The sequence below is a fragment of the Psittacula echo genome (genome assembly GCF_963264785.1).
Source record: "Psittacula echo genome assembly, chromosome: 22".
Classification (NCBI taxonomy): Eukaryota; Metazoa; Chordata; class Aves; order Psittaciformes; family Psittacidae; genus Psittacula; species Psittacula echo.
The window spans coordinates 2,000,336-2,016,777 of NC_137758.1; the positions used below are offsets into that span (position 1 = coordinate 2,000,336).

The 16,442-nt window shown below is 54.0% G+C and overlaps 1 protein-coding gene across 1 annotated transcript; it reads left to right on the plus strand.

Annotated features, from left to right (window-relative positions):
* Window positions 1-2,322: 2,322 nt before the first annotated feature.
* Window positions 2,323-15,884, plus strand: RASSF5 (Ras association domain family member 5). The gene is made up of 5 exons (XM_080632997.1): window positions 2,323-2,646; window positions 12,617-12,730; window positions 13,139-13,436; window positions 13,980-14,095; window positions 14,734-15,884. The coding sequence occupies exons 1-5, from the start codon at window positions 2,527-2,529 to the stop codon at window positions 14,884-14,886; spliced, it is 801 nt and encodes a 266-aa protein (XP_080489123.1). The 5' UTR covers window positions 2,323-2,526; the 3' UTR covers window positions 14,887-15,884.
* The last annotated feature ends 558 nt before the right edge of the window (window positions 15,885-16,442 follow it).

Genomic DNA, 16,442 nt, shown 5'->3' on the forward strand with positions numbered 1-16,442 from the left:
CCCCTGCCACGGGCAGGGACCCCTTCCACTGGAGCAGCTTGCTCCAAGCCCCTGTGTCCAACCTGGCCTTGAACACTGCCAGGGATGGATGGATGGAAAACAGTGTCCGTATGCCAGGGGGCCTGAATATGCTGGTGGTGGGGAGGGAATTGCACACCGAGAACACAAGAAACTCAAATTAATAGCTGGCACAGTTGGAAGTCATTAAATAGTATTATCAATTGTAAGCAAACTAGAAGCATCAGAGAAACGGCTACTTTAATATCACGTAGTTAAGTGCTGTTCACATGTAATAGCAGGCATTAATAATGTGGGCTTTGATCCAGCAAAGTACTTAAGAGTACATTACATTTGGGTCCCAGGTTAGCCTCCCTGGGTGAAATCCAGACTGGGCTGAGGCTGACAGAAGCCTCCACTGGTCTTGACAGCACCAGTTTGGTCCCTGGTTTTGGTAGAGCTGGCCATGCATTAACGGGAGCTGCTGCTGAACCAATGGGTCCAAATCACTTGGGGATTTATTTGCTTGGTTGGTTTTTGTGTGGAGCTGATCTCCCAGGCAGGTGGATTGCAATGGAAAAGTGAGGGCTCTTTGGATAAGCCCGTGGAGCAATGCTGTGGGAGTGCATCCAGCTTCTCATGGGGCACTGCAAAGCTGCCTGCAGCCCATTTCCATTGTGAAATGCTCTGGGCTGAGGCTTCAGTGCCTGTGCCACTCACCAGCCCAGTGCTCACTTTCTTCTTGTGTGGCACATGCTCAATTTAAGCCTCTTTCTCTCCTAAATAGAGCCTGTGAAGCCGAGGAGGTGTGTGCCACTGCAGGAGCACATGTGCTGCTAAGAGGAGAGCTTATTTATTTGCCATTTGGATCCTTGCCTTCCTCTTTAAGATGCAGATGTTGCATCCTCCCGCCAGTCTTTACGTTGCCATCCTGGTTTGTATTCATGGGATGCTGCTGGTGGTGGGGTTGAGAGCTGTCACAGCCTTGTAGCAAGTCCTTCAGCAAGCAGATACAGATGGAAGGGTATGAAACCCTTGGTGTTTTCCCAGAGAAATTGTGGCTGCCCCATCCCTGGAAGTGTTCAAGGCAGAAGAGCTTCTGCCTAAGAGCTCATCTCAGTCTCCCCTTTAGCAGGTTAAAGCCATTCCCCTTGGCCTGTCCCTACATTCTTGTCCAAAGGCCCTCTCCAGCTCTCTTGTTGGCCCCTTTAGGTACTGGAAGCTGCTCATAGGATGGATTTGCTCAGTGGCACAATGCTCTCAGGCCTTGTTCCCTCTTCCTTTTCTGAAGTATAGTGGAGAACTGTCAGTGTGTACATGAATACATCACCTAAGCAGAGTCCTTTTGAACACAGGGTGTCAGGCTTTCCTTTACCCCCCCTCAACCTGCTCATGAATACAGGTGGGGAGAGCCCGTGACGGGATGTGCTGCATCCCTATGAATGCAGAGCCCCCACCAAGGGAGGATGATAGGAGCAGAGCCCTGCTCCTGCCTGGCTCCAGAGGTACCTGTGATCTTCACCAAGGACGAAGGTCAGAGCTCATTTAAAAGCTGCTGGGTAAAATGCAGGGTGTGAGTGGGATGGAGGAGCTGGCTCTGGGGATGGGTCCGTGCATGAGGGCAGAAGGAAGCAGGGATAATGCTGCTGCTCTGAGGCTCTTTCTAAGGACAGCACAGCATCTTAATCAGCCTGGAGCAAGTGCTTCTTGCAGACAGGAGCTGAAGCTGAGCTGCTTTTGCCTGGGCTGCAGTAGACGCTGCCTCAGCCAGGTGCCAGCACTGCTGAAATCACTTCTGCTGCTCTAAAATGAGCTGCAGAGTGGAGAGGAGCCCACTGCCTCCCACAGCGCGATGACCCGGGGCTCCTGGCACCCCAAGGAGGATCTTTGCTTCCCCATCACCTTTCAGCAGCCGAAGTCCAGCCTGGACTTGCTGCCCTAAGGCAGCAGATGCAGCGCAGCTCTTGAGGATGCGCTAACAGGGAAGAAGCACGGAGCCAGCCTGCGTGGTGATGTGTGTTGGGTATCAAAGGAGGAGCTGGGGACACCCAGGGGCCGGGCAGTGCCCGTGGCCAAACCCAGCTCCTCATCCCCAGCGTGCAGCGGCGGGGTGACAGATTCTGCAAGAGGAAGTGGCCGGGCTGCGCGGTGCGGGGCGAGCGCAGGAAGGGGAGGTGATGCTGGGTGCCTGAGTGAGAGCCCCGGGGGACCAGAGCGGGAGCACCAGGGGCCGAGAGCGGGAGCAAACTCACAGCTCTGCCCCTTCCATGCTGCCCCAGCGCCGCTGCGCAGGGAGGCGGGTGCAGGAGGAGAGGGAAGGGTTACCCAGCGCGGCTGCCTGTTAAAGAGAAATAGCTCTGCTGGCTCCCCAGGATGAGCAGAAGGAGCTATTGCAGATAAGCGCCGGCGAGCTGAGGATGTGAGAGCCGGGTCCCTGCTGGTGCGGGAGCCGGAGCGGGGACCACCGATGGTCACCAGCCCCCCGGTGAGCCCCGGGTGTGCTCGGCCTCTCGCCTCTGCCGGGCTTCGATGACCATCGGCAGCAGCATGAGCAGCGGGTACTGCAGCTTGGATGAGGACCTCGAGGATTGCTTTTTCACAGCAAAAACCTCTTTCTTCCGGAGCACACCGAGCAAGGTCCCTGCCAAGGTAACGGCTTAGGAACTAGTGAGGAAGGGGGGGGGGGGGGGGGTTGTGGCTGTTGGTGCTCCTGCACGTTTGGCTGCAGGTGCTGCCAAAATTAGCTTGCAGCTCGAGTCAGGGCAGTGCTGCTGGTGGGGAGAAGGGCTCTGAGTGCCTTTTGCAGGGTCCCTGCTCCCATGCAGGGGGGTCTGCGCTGCTGCAGGTTCATCTCAACCATGGCTCAACCTTTTGCATGCCCGGTTTTCCCTTCCCAGGGGGTCCACAGTGGATATTGTGACTCCAAATATGTGTTTTCAGCTAGAGGGGGGCAGGCAGCAGCCCTGGGAGCTGTCATCCATGGGTCCGGTTCCCAGCCAGGGACCTGTCGTTTGGCCTCACAAAATATGCAGCATTGGTGAAAATTGCCCCTGTGAGATGGGAAAGTTACAGGAGTAAATGAATCTGTGAACTTAGTAACGGAATGATGAATCTGGCCCTTTCGTGGGTGCTTGGGTGCATGTGTACGTGCCTTGGAGGAGGAGAGAGCTCTTGGCTGGTCTGTGTCTCAGCCTGGGATGGGATTTCAGTATCAGTCAAATTGACGAGGCTGCTCCCTGGGTTTTAAGTGGTTATTAAAAACAAACCAAAAGCAACCAAACATCCCCATCGGAAACTTCGGGGCCCCAACTAGAACTGAGCATAAAAGGAGAAGGCACAAAAGGCGCTGAGCAGCGGAAGTGGGGGTTTCACTCAGGAACAAGAGCCCTGTGGTACCGAGCAATGAGAGCTGGCCCGGGGAGCAGCTCCTTCACCTAGAGGTTCCCCTGCAACCCATCAGCACTGACGTGCTCCTCTCCAGGCTCTGCTGTGTCTGCATGAGGCTGCTGGGCTGCCATCCCCAGCAGATGCTTTGGGGTTCAGCTTTGTGCAGGGTGTGATCCTCAGGGCTCTCCCCATGACCTGGGCTGTTCCCCGCTGTGGGATTGAGAGTTTCCATCCATTGGCAATTTGAATTCAATGTGGGATATTCCCTGTTAGGCAGCAGCTCCCTCTCGCTATGATTAACCGACACGTACTGCTGGTTTTTAAATGTCATTTGATGATTCATCTGTGGAGGAGATGCAGAAGATGACGGTGTTAGCGTGCAATAGGTGCTGCACCCCGCGCTGGTTTAACACTGTTCTTCTCAAGCCGGGGCACTGCAGGTCCTCAGCTACCTTTTGAGATCATCCTGATCCCATTCGTGCTCAGGAGCGCTCCCTCACAGAGGGATATTGCAGCCCCTTTCACCCAGCTCCTTGCTTGGATGTGGTGCAGAGCTCAGGGCTGCTGGAGGAGAGGAAGCCTTGGGGGTTTTGGTGTTACGGGGAGTAAATGATTTCTGTGCGTGCAAAAGAAACCCACACACGGAGAATGTGCTGCTCGACCCAATGGTGTTGTGTAACGGGACTGTGTGCGGAGGTGGATTCCTGCGTGTCTCCAGCGAGAGGTGGAAACCATCCTCAGGCCTTGGTGGAAAGGGTTTATGGGGGTTTGTGGTGCTGCAGGATGGGGCTGGCCCTGGAGCCTGGCAGGAGGAGGATGAGGAGGTGGAGGCGAGGCTGGGCTGGATGGTGTGAGGAGGGCAGCAAGGAGAGCTGTGGGGCAGCCTGGGGAGGCCCTGGCCCAGGGTGCCCAGAGAAGCTGTGGCTGCCCCATCCCTGGCAGTGTTCAAGGCCAGGTTGGACACAGGGGCTTGGAGCAAGCTGCTCCAGTGGAAGGGGTCCCTGCCCGTGGCAGGGGCTGGAGCTGGAGGAGCTTTGAGGTCTCTTCTCACCCAAACCAGTCTGGGGTTCTATGATTCCCACCACTGCAAGAGCAGTGTATGGCAACAGCGCTGCTTTCCACTGCCAGGTGCTGTACCTGCTCCTGGCCATGGGCAGAAGACATGAGCTCAGACCCAAAAGTGAGTTACCTGCTGGGTGTGTTTGGGAAAGGCAGCGTTTGTCCCTCCTTAGCTGCCCAGGAATGATTCCCAAGGCCAGGATGCACGGTGAGGGCAGTCACCAGCCCTGCGCCAGGGCAGGAATAAGCTACATACGGATAATGTAGGGATGCATGTCTTGAAAGACCCTGTGAAACAGTCTCTGTGGAGGAAATGTGTTGGGTGTGGGGTAGGAGGGGACTGCCATTTAAAACCTTAGAATGGAATTTGATCACTGATTAGAGAAATGATTTTTCTGACTGAAATAGCTGTATTAACCTAATCTAAATACCTAGAATAGTCTGAAGAGCCTCTTTCTAGGAATACTGCAATTCCTTTGGTTATCAGAACCATCACTGAGAATCATCCTCTGTTAGCAAAGAACTGGTTTAGACCTCAGATGTGACCCCATCGCCAGAGATCTATTGCTTGTGACTCTTCTGACTGGTGGCTTCTGCCTGAAGCCTGATGGCCTAAAGCTCTGCAGGATTGCTCTTAGGAGTCCTGCATCAGTGGCTGGCTTAGAGAGGGGAAGGGGCAAGTTTCTATCTAAGAACAGAAAACACAAGAGGTACAAATGCACCTGAATCACCTGGAATGGGATCCAGGGGTGGGATGATGGGTTTAGGGGTCCCTGAACAATGGGAGCTGGGGTGACCCAGCAGGCAGGAACCTTCTTTCCAACCTGGTTGATTCTATGATACACTGTGAAGGAGAGGGAAGCTCTCAGGGCATGGAGGTGTTTGTGGTGAGATGTATGGGCAGTGACCACGGGGCACCACTCCTGGGGAGGGAAAAGGGGGCTTTTCCTGGTCCTGTGATGGGTTCCCCATTGCCTGCTCCTGAGGACCCCTCTGATCCACCCAGCCTCCAGGGTCTCACACACCCGGGCAGTGGCTGTGGCCCAGTGGGGTCCCCGCTCAGATGGAGCTTCCGAGGGGGACCCGCTCAGCTCTCATTGCTGCTGCTGTGGCAGGAAGAACGGTTTCCAAGTAAGATCTCCATGGCAATCAAAACACTGAGCCCATCCTCACTTGCCTCTAACCTCTCTGAGATGCAGTGAGGATCCTTCCCCCTCCTCCAGAGAGGTGCTGCCCCTCTGTCTTCTGCCTTTTCCTCCGAACCCCAAAGTAAACCTCAGCAGCTCATTTGAATTTCTCAAAAAGGGTGAAATATATTGGGGATTTGTGGATTGCTGGTTGGTTTTTTGGTGGTTTTTCCTCCAGATCTATTGTATAATTCTTCCCCTTTCCTTGCTTGAGCACTCGAGCCTTTCCCTTTATAGTGCTGCGAACAGTGGGAGTGCGTGGTGAAGAGGGAGGTGTTTGGCAGTGATGGAGAGCTGTGCAGGAGCAGAGATGTCCCAGCTCCCTGGTGCCTGTGATGGGGCTGCCCCATCCATTCTGCCAGTCCTGAGCTGCCAGTTGTGACGTGTCTGGCTCACATCTGAAGCATTCACGTTCCTCTCCAGTCCTCTGTGCTGTGATGTGATGGTGGTCACAGGGTGTGAGCTGGTGATGCTCCTCTGCATGACAGCTCCCTGGCCAGCAGCGCTTCCAGCCTTTGACTTCTGATGTTTTACACCAAATCTTTCCTTAATAAGCAGAAGAGCTGAGGATTGATGGCCTCTTCCCTTCAGAATTGGTCCTTGAAATACCCCTGCAGCCTGAAGAGAGCAGCCATAGGGAGAGCTTGGGTAATGCGAGCTGTCACAGTGCTGCTGATGTAAATGGTGATGGACCTGTGCCCGAGCACACCAGGGAGGACTTGGCCACTCCTGCCTCTAGATAAGACAGTCATTGCCAAGAATGTGGTGGTGTTGGGCCAAATCCATCTCCACCACTCCGCTATTCAAATTCATTAGCTAAATAGCTGCTGAGGAAAACTGGCTGGGAGTGAGGGGACAGGGATAGTGCCTGGGTTGTGGCTGCAGGGAAGCGGTCCTTGCTCCAAGGAGTGTCCCCTGGAAGTGCAGGCTCAGTCTTTCTCCTGTAGTGCCTTTCCATGGCTGGGTTTGTGGCTAGCAAAGCCACTGAGCAGTGCATCCAGGCCACAGCCACACACCGGCTCCTTGGTGCCAACTGGGGCTGCGATGGGATGGGGAGCCATGGGAAGAGGGCACCATCCCCTCTCGCAGCGGCATCAGGAAGCTCCCAGGTCCTGCCTGGAGCTGTTGTTCCCGATGCAGAGGTCTGGAATGGTGCAGATTTGCTTCCTTTGAAAAGGTTTGTGAGCTGGGGGTTGCCTCCTGGAAGGGGAGAGGCTGTAAGAAGGATGCTCTTCAGCTGGACATGGAGTGTGTCTGTTGCCTTTCTTGGCCTTCTTTTCAGAGGATGTCACCATAACCAGGATGGCCCATGGGGTTTTTACCTCCCCCATAAGTATGTCACAGCTCACGGCTCATTAGATGAGCAGTAGGTTGCAAGCCGAGGCTGAGGTGCCCAAGGGGCTGTGGTTGAGCTCCAGGCGATGGGCGCTGAGCATCACGGCTGCCTGCTCCTCTTAGGGTGCTTGTTCTGGGCAGCCTTTGTCCTGCCGAGCATTAGCCCAAGTGCCAGATGGGGCTCGAGCCATTTCTTACAATTGCTATTTCTTACAACCGAGGAATCATGTAGGTTATGGAAGGGGAGCGTGTCTGCCACAGGCTGTGATGGGTGTGGGAGGATGCATAGAATCATGGAATGGTTTGGGTGGAAGGGACCTTAAAGCTCCTCCAGCTCCAACCCCTGCCATGGGCAGGGACCCCTTCCACTGGAGCAGCTTGCTCCAAGCCCCTGTGTCCAACCTGGCCTTGAACACTGCCAGGGATGGGGCAGCACAAGCCAGGCAGGTTCACCAGTCTGTGACGGCCGGGCTTGGTCCTGTGCAGGCCCTGGATGCCCACATCTCAGTGCAGGCCACGGCTGTCTGCAGGTTATTTTATGGCAGTCTCATAGGCGCTGGTAAACTCCTTGTCTGCTGAGTTTAAATGGTGCCAGTGAGCTGAGCGTGGTGGTTCACCTCCGGCATCCGTGGCCATGCGATGCTCAGCAGGGCAGGAGTGGGAGCAACCCGGCAGCTCCAGGCTTGCCATCACTTTACTTCCAGTTGCACGTGAGGATGGCAGGATGGAGGCGATGGGAACGTGCTGTTTTTGCAGGCACAGATGTCGTGGTGTGGCTGATGCTGCTCTTCCCTGCTTCCAGCCAGGAGAGCCGCGGGTGCAGCAGTGACTGCCAAGGCTTAGCCGCCGGCACAGCTACGGAGCTGTTGTTTTGTTAACAGCTTGTTTCATCCTGTCCCGGTACAACAGGAAATGTGGCAACGGTTTATGGTTAAAAGCTTCTGTTTTTTCTTCCTTCAGACAGACTTGCACGTTCTGCAGCAGAAGCTTTGCAAAACCGGGGCTCTGGGTAGAGTGGAGAGCAAGAAGTAGCTGATCTAATCACACATGGTGGAAAGAGCAGCCCTTCCCTTCCCTGGGCTGGTTTGGGCCCTGCTCACAGCTGGGTTTGGGGCTGTAAAAGACATGAATGATTACAGGCTTCTTGTCCCTCGGGTGTGAGGGTGCCAGAGGAAGGGGAGCTGGCAGAGTCTTGTGGTAGAGTTGCTCCCGTGGCACCCCTGGGGTGGAAGGGAAGAGCTGCTTTGCTCTGGCGCTGTTCTGTTGCACCGCTGGTCCGGGTGACTCTCACAACACGTTGCAGTTTGCCTGTTAAAACCAAAGCACTGCTGAGACCTGGCCTTGGGCATCGCCACTGTGAGCAGTGGTAACTTCTGGCTGCGTTTTTGCAGCACAACTGATGTGAGGGAGGAGGGGTTGAGGTGTCCCGTGCTGGGTTAGGCTATCCGCGCAACCTGCTGTTTCAGAGTGCAGCCTTAACTCCTGCAGGTCACAGAGCCACGAGCCCCATGCAGGGACACGGCTCTTGTTTGCCAGTGCAGTTTGGTTTTCTCTGCGCACCTTAGATTGTGCTGCAGTGGGAACTGTTAAACCATCTGTCACTGACGCTGGGAGCTTAATAAAGCCAATTAATTCCACGCTGGGCGGAAGATGACTTGTAAAATGACCCTTAGAGAACACATTGCGGCTGCTAAACCCTGTGTTTGCCCAATTGTCATAATGCAGGGTTTCCTTTTCAATTACAATTGCATGTGGAAGGGGAGAACAACCTGTTACCCACAGCTGCGCCTGCATGAGCGCTTCAGTTGTGACAGCCAAAGGCTGGAGTCCTGTTTCCTTAGGGCAATTCTGCCATCAGGGTGTTGACTCTTCCAGCTGCAGATGAAGGCTCAGGGTGGTGGAAGTGCTGGGTTATGCTGGTTGAGCAGCGGGTGCCGGAGCAGTGCGGTGGGATTGGGGTCTATGGATGCTTTGGCTCGTGTCTGGGTTAGTCCCAAACAAATCGATGTGGTAAATAAGTAAATGAGGGGCTCTTTCCTGATGTGCTTTCCAAGACGAGGGTCTGAGCATAAAGAAGCTGCAGGATGGGCAGAGGAAAGCAGTGATTTGTAAGTGGGAACTGAGCTGTCTCCTGCATTCCCCAGTGCTGCTGGGGCAGGAAGCGAGAGGAGCAAAGTGCCCTCCTGACAGGGCATATCCCAGCTGCCGGCTGCTTCCAGCAGGGACACCACGCACTGAGCCGTGTCATCCAAGACTCACACAGTCTCACAGTATCACAGTATGTTAGAGATTGGAAGGGACCTCAAAAGATCATCTAGTCCAATCCCCCTGCCAGAGCAGGAACACCTAGATAAGGTTACACAGGAATGTGTCCAGGCGGGTTTTGAATGTCTCCAGAGAAGGAGACTCCACAACCCCCCTGGGCAGCCTGTTCCAGTGTTCTGTCACCCTCACTGAGAAGAAGTTTCTTCTCAAGTTGAAGTGGAACCTCTTGTGTTCCAGTTTGTACCCATTACCCCTTGTCCTATCATTGTTTGCCACTGAGAAGAGCCTGGCTCCATCTTCATGACACTCCCCCTTTATATATTTATATACACTAATAAGGTCCCCCCGCAGTCTCCTCTTCTCCAAACTATAGAGACCCAGCTCCCTCAGCCTTTCCTCATAAGGGAGATGCTCCACTCCCTTCATCATCTCCATCCAACCTGACCTTGAACACCGCCAGCAATGGGGCACCACATTCCTGAGTGCCACCAGCACCACATTCCTGAGCCAGGCTTCCCAGAGCCGTGAGTGATTAATGTTCCCCAGAGCATGAAGCAATTAACATCTGCCTTGTGCCTGCTGGAGCCCCAGGGACCGGCTCCCGCGGCTCTGGATGCGCCGTGCATCCTCCATGGAAACCGGGCGGCATCAGCGCCCGAGCTGCTCCAAAAGCTCTTAATTGCTGGCACACGCTGTTTTCCTAAGCTGGAAACATCACAAGAGGCGAGGGACTTGCCCTGTTGGGGAGAAGCAAATCCCAGCGACGGGGACACACTGAGCCCCACCATTGGCTTTCACGGTGTGTGTCTGGATGGATGCTGGTGAGCACCGGGTTGTGTTTGTGCCACGGTGACAGGCAGTGAGCATGCTCTGCCTGGCTTACCCCTGCAGATACAGGTCTCTGCCCAGTGCTGGTTCACTGGGTGACTTTGGGGGCAGCCCTGGTGGGTGCCAGGCTCCAGCGCTGTGGAATGGGTGATGTGAGGAAGTGGAGGGTTTCTGAATGTGCATCCTCCCTTAACTGAAAGGGAAGCTTTTCATTGTCTTCAATTCTTCTCTGGGCACCCTGTGCCAGCGCCTCAGCACCCTCACAGGGAAGAGCTTCTGCCTAAGAGCTCATCTCAGTCTCCCCTCTGGCAGGTTAAAGCCATTCCCCTTGGCCTGTCCCTACATCCCCTGTCCCAAGCCCCTCTCCAGGTTTAGGGCCCTGAACATGGAGATGACTGTAACACCATGTCCGTGCTGCTCCAGGTCGGTGTTCCGAGAGGTCTCGTGCTGTTTGCCACTCTCAAGCAGAAGCTGTGAGCTCCCACTTGGGAATCACTTGAATGAATCTGGGGCTCTCGACCCCCCGGCTGTAGCTGTCCTGCCAGATTGCAACCGGGATTCCAGCTTGTCCTGTGCTTGATTATCCTCCTAAAAGAAATATCATGGGTAGCCTTGGGCAATCCTGGCTTATTTACAGCTTGCTGCATCCTTGTGTGCTGTGGGGCTGCTTGGGAATAGAGCGACTTTGCTCCCAAGGTTCTTTTTCCCCTTTTCTTTCCCGTCTTAGAGGTTACAGTTTGCATTCTGAGCCTCACCAGCCTCAATAGCGCATCCCTTCACGCTTCCTGCTCTCACTAATGCTAACTCCTGAGCGAGCCCACATAAAATATGGGATTGCTGCTTGTGGTTTCAGGCAGAATGTATTTACAGCCTGTCTCCAGGGAAAGGGGTGAGTTATGGAGTCCAGCCTGCTGAGCACGGCCAGGACACATTCAGGCTTGTTGCAGCAGGTCTGGATTTGGGATGATGTGGGCTGTGCTTTAGAGGAGACCCCGCTGAAAGGCTTTGGGTAACCCAGCAGTGTCAGACCTTGAAGCACAAGATGAGCCTCATGCAGGGAATTTCCAATGGTCTTGTGGCTATAAAGTCATCGAGGCTGCTCGGATGCTGGAAGTGTTGCTGCTGGTTCGTGTCTGGCACCATGGCTTGATGTGACCATTATCTCGGGTCTGGTACCTCGTGGGGATGCTCCTCAGCTGTGTGTCCTCACAGAGACACACAGTGCAGGGTTACACAGGTCCTTGCTTCCATCCCACGAGCACAGGAGCAGTAACTCTGCTGTTAGTGCTCCTGCAGCTCTGTTAATGCAGACTGTTCTAGATGGACACTGAAGGCGAGTGCGTGCTTTTGTCTGAGGTACCTGTTTTGGGCTTGATGCATCCACAGGGGATGGGGATGGGATGCAGGGGGTGTCCCACTTGCTGCCTGTCTGCTGGGGACATGGCTGTGGCTCGGTTGCTTCACTTTTGTGCCCTGGGTTTCCCTCTCCTCCTTGTCTTGCTGCATGAAGCACTGCACTGGGTGCCTTGGTGAGGGATCACATCCTGGCTCTCCGTTTATAGGGTGTCCATGCCCCCCTGCAGCCAGCGCCATGGTCCTTGGGCATAGGGGAGGTGGGAGCATGGCGCAAGGCTGCTACAGGGAAACCATCTGCAAATGCGCGTTCCTGGTGCCTCATCAGAGCCTCCTTCAGGCTCCCCCACACTTCCTGCTCTGTCCCTGTGTCCCTGGAGGAAGGCAGCCGGCATCCCCGGAGCCTCACTGCAAACCAAACATGCCACCCGCCTCCTGCAGACCCATCCATTGCCTCTCTCCTTGAACCCTGACTTGTATTTGGGAATCTCCCGGGAGCTGCCTCTCTGCAATGGGATCGTGTTCTCCCATCGTTCATTAGCGACGTTCCCATGCGTGACCTGCAGGTAAAGCCCATTTGTTGCTTTGCTCCCAAAAGGATGTTCCCCAACTCCTGGGCAAGCAGCAGTGCCCTGGCCCTCCCCCAGCAAAGCCACACACGTGGCCAGAGGCTGAATGGGTTTGCAGTGACTGATTTGTCAGTCATTGAACCGCCTCGTGTGATTCTGCTGCTCTGAGCTATAATTCCACAGCTTCGGATAAGAGCAGTGAGGAGTGATCAGCAGAGATTTAGCTTCAGGCTCTGCCCGGGTGAGCCTGCTGGAAGCACATGTGTTTTGAAGGGGCTGCGTGGCTTGGGTAGGCAAAGTTGTGAATGCTAGAAATAGGATGTGATTATTATGGGATATTGCCTTGCATAAAGCTCAGCAGGTGGAGGTGGCTTTTTGAAAGCAGGTTTTAGAGGCTGGATTCTTTGCCCTGGGTGGTGCTGGGGCGCATTTACTGCTCTGTGCCTCTGGTGGGTTTTGTGTTACCCTCCACTGCTTGTTACTGGTGTAGAGAGGTGGTTTGGGGCATCCTGCACACAAAGCCTCTTGGCTGTATGGACCATCTGTGCCCTCACACTGCTGGGGTGAGCTCGGGGTCCCGAGAATGCAGCTGTCCAGCACACATTAACACCTAAAGCCTGTCTGTTCTGCTTTCAGAATGTAGCACAAACAGTAGAAGAAGAAAAACCCGAGCCTCCGACCATCCAGGAGATCAAACAGAGGATTGAGAAGTACAATGCAAAAGTTACAAACTGCCTATTGATGAAGCTGGTACGTACCGGGCTCTGCTCACATTCTGCAGGGAATAAAACATGAGGAACACAGCCGGGAGATCCTGCTGAATATGAGGGTAGAGACCTGCCCCGAGGTTTCAAATCCTCACTTTAGTGCAAATGACATGTAATGGTTTCCATAACTGTCTTGTAGCAGTGCTGGTTTTAAATAAGACACAAGGAAGGGATGAGTCAGTACAGAGGGGAAGAAGCAGGACAAAATCAATAGCGACTAACCCGAAATGATGGGTTACTTCTCATGTGATTAATGAGAAACCCTCCAACTCGCAGCAGGACCGAGGTCCTGCAGTCACCCACAGCTCTATAGACCTGGAAGCCCCTTGTAGGTGTTGGGAAGGACTGGAAAGACTTCCAGGAGCCTGACCCCCCCTTTCCTTTGCTTCAGAACGATGATGGGACATACACGGGATTCATCAAAGTGCATTTGAAGCTGCGGCGCCCTGTGACAGTGCCGGCGGGGATCCGGCCACAGTCCATCTACGATGCCCTCAAGGAGGTGAACCTGGCCGATATGACGGACAAGAGAACCTCCTTCTACCTGCCGCTGGATGCCATCAAGCAGCTCCACATCAGCAGCACGACCACGGTGAGCGAGGTGATCCAGGGGCTCCTCAAGAAGTTCATGGTGGTGGATAACCCCCAGAAGTTTGCACTGTTCAAGGAGATGCGGAAGGAGGGGCAAGGTGAGTCCGTGCTCTGAGGCTGATTGGGTACAGAGACACACCTGAAGGCTTCTTATAGGGCTTGGTGTGTCAGGCAGGCAGATGAACTGACCTGCTTGAGTGAGGTCCATGGAGATGCTGCGAGGGCTGGAGCAGCTCTGCCCTGGAGCCAGGCTGAGAGAGCTGGGCTGGGTCAGCTGGAGAAGAGAAGGCTCCTTAAGGGGAGACCTTAGAGCAGCTCCAGTGCCTAAAGGGGCTGCAGGAAACCTGGAGAGGGGCTTGGGACAAGGGCCTGTAGGGACAGGACAAGGGGAATGGCTTGAACCATGAACAGATGGCTGGACCTCCACAGGTCCAAGTTAATGGAGAACTCAGTTTTCAGAAGGGGGCTGAAGCCACCTAAGACCTCGCAGGGATCATTCCAGATCCGTGTTAGAGACTCAGCTACTTCCACTTTGACCCTGAGCAGCACAAACCACTTTCAGATGCTCCCATTGACCTCCTGAGCCTTCCCCTGGCCTGGCAGCCCAGGTCTCACTGCTGATGTCTGCTGTCCCCTTGCAGTGCTCTTCCAGAAGCTCCCTCTCACCGAGTACCCCCTGTACCTCCGGCTCCTGGCAGGTCCTGACACAGATGTGCTCAGTTTTGTGCTGAAGGAAAACGAAACAGGGGAAGTCGAGGTACGTTGGTGACTCTGTCCCTTGGTCCTTACACGCACGTTAACAGTGGTGTGGAGAACGTGGCAGCATCGCAGGGCTGAGATGTACGTTATGGGCTTTGCCTTCTGAACTACCGAGGGTGATAGCAGCTTCTTTCCTCCAAACTTAATTTACCAGCTGGGTGGACTGCTTGGACCTTCATTGAAAATAAGAAAAATGACAGATTTTGGTGATTGATTGCTCCTAAATTAGGTTAATATTAAACCTAAAACTTGAGCTGTGAAAATGCTGAGCCAGCTTTGATGGCCAACCCCTAATCTGGTTACAGAACCAAGCAACGCCACCCCGGAGTTAATCCTCACTAATCAGGTTAGCTAAAAGCTGTTAGAAGTAATCCACTGATTCAAGTAGAAGCCAGGGATGCTCTGGTGCTAAATTCACAGCCAGTTTTTGGTTGCAGTCGTGTAGATGCTGCAGGAATGCTGCTTCCCATGGCAGCATTTGTTAAGCAATCCCAGTCATCATCTGGAGATCACGTCTAACACGTTTAAATGTCTTTTATTGTTCCTCTTCACTAATTTAGGGGGGAAGATAACCCCACAAAATCAATGAGGTGAGTGGTGCGTGCTTACTCCCCTCTCTTTCTGCTGGTTTTGCAGTGGGACGCGTTCTCCATCCCAGAGCTTCAGAACTTCTTGATGATACTGGACAAGGAAGAAAAGGACAAAATCCAGCAAGTGCAAAGGAAGTACGAGAAGTTTAAACAGAGACTGCAACAGACCTTGAAAGAAGCCAGAGGGAAGCCTGGATAACCCTTTGGAGGCACTGGGCATCAGACTAAGCTAGATAGTACTTTTAAAACGAAAAGACACTTCTCAGGACACCTTATAGTAGTGACCCTCCCTCTTCATCCTCTCCTGATGTCCTTCAAGCGAACATATTGCATTTTCTCCTTCTGAAAGCTCTTCTCCCAGGGCCAGAGAACCGGGAGCCTGTTTTCAAACCACGCTGCTCAACCAAGCAACCACCATCAGAGGAGCTCCGTGGAAAATGCTCCGTGTTACAACCCAACAGGAACATCTACTGGCTGCTGTCTTGAGCAGGGTCACGCTTGCTGTTAATGCTCCTCCCAGTGACTTGCGTGGAGGTGCTGAGCTCACTGCGTGTGCCCACGTGGCTGAGTTCTGGTTTCATAAGTAGAGCACAGGAAGCAGGAGGTGGTTGCACCAAACCGTGTGGGTGTTGCAGCCATAACCAAGGCTGTTTATGGGCTTGTTCAGGGCTGAGAGAGGCAGGGAAATGTCAGGTTCTGAGCCCAAGGCAACTGCAACACCCAAAGAGTTGTTAGTACACATTAGTGAAACGTGGTGATCTTAATTCTAGGGAAAAGTCATCTGTTTTGATTCTATTTAACTTCCAGTTGTGGAACCAGATGTGAATGAAAGCACATCCCCCCCGATGCTCAGCTAAGTTAGCTGGTGTTGAACCAGCGTTCTGCCCGGTAGGAATTGGGACCTATGTTTCAAGGCATTCTGTCTGGAAGGCGTAAAGATGATGGTTGAGGCTGATGGGTCGATACTGAACGTTTAGCAATGCACATCCACCAGAGCAACCCAGGAAAAGTCAAACCTAACCCCTTTCGTAAATCAAACTGATGAACAGGTCTGGCACCGAGGGAGAGGAGCTCCAGCGGGGGCCAGGGTGTGCAGGTGGCACCAGGAGCCTTAGCACCAGGAAGAGTAAGAGTGGCCTCAGATGCTTTCTGCCCACCTCTGATACGCTTTATCCCACTGATCCTCCTTGTGCTGCTTTCCCACTACTCCTGTCCATGACACACCAGCCTCTCCCTCCCTGTGCTGCTCTCTACATGTGCTGTCCTCCTTCCTTCCCTCCCCACGTGCAATTGGTGCTCTGCCTGCATGCCCAGGAAGGTTACCAGGTTCTGCTCTCTACGTGGAGCTAGGAGAGGACGGCAAGCGTCTCTCTCCCTTTCTCAGGGCTCCCACCATCTCTGACCCATGCACTTCACAAACACCCTTGAGCTGGAGCATCAGTTAATGCCCTAACTCCAACCAGAGCCCCTGGTCTTGCTGATGCCATGTCTGCAGGGCAAGGAAGGCTGCGGGGATGCTGGTCAGAGGATGGTTCCTGTGTTTACTCTGCTCAGTGCTTTGTGCTGAGCACGCTGCTCGCAGCCAGGGTCAGTCTTCCCTTGGTTTACACCCCAAAGTGTAAAGAGAAAAGGGACATAAATACAGGTGGAGCATGTGAAAGGGTTTTGTGTTGGCTTGATGAGCAAGTGTCCCTGCGAGGTCACTGTAGGCTGCAGTGATCCCACCTGACATGGGAAGGGAGGCAACAAGTAATT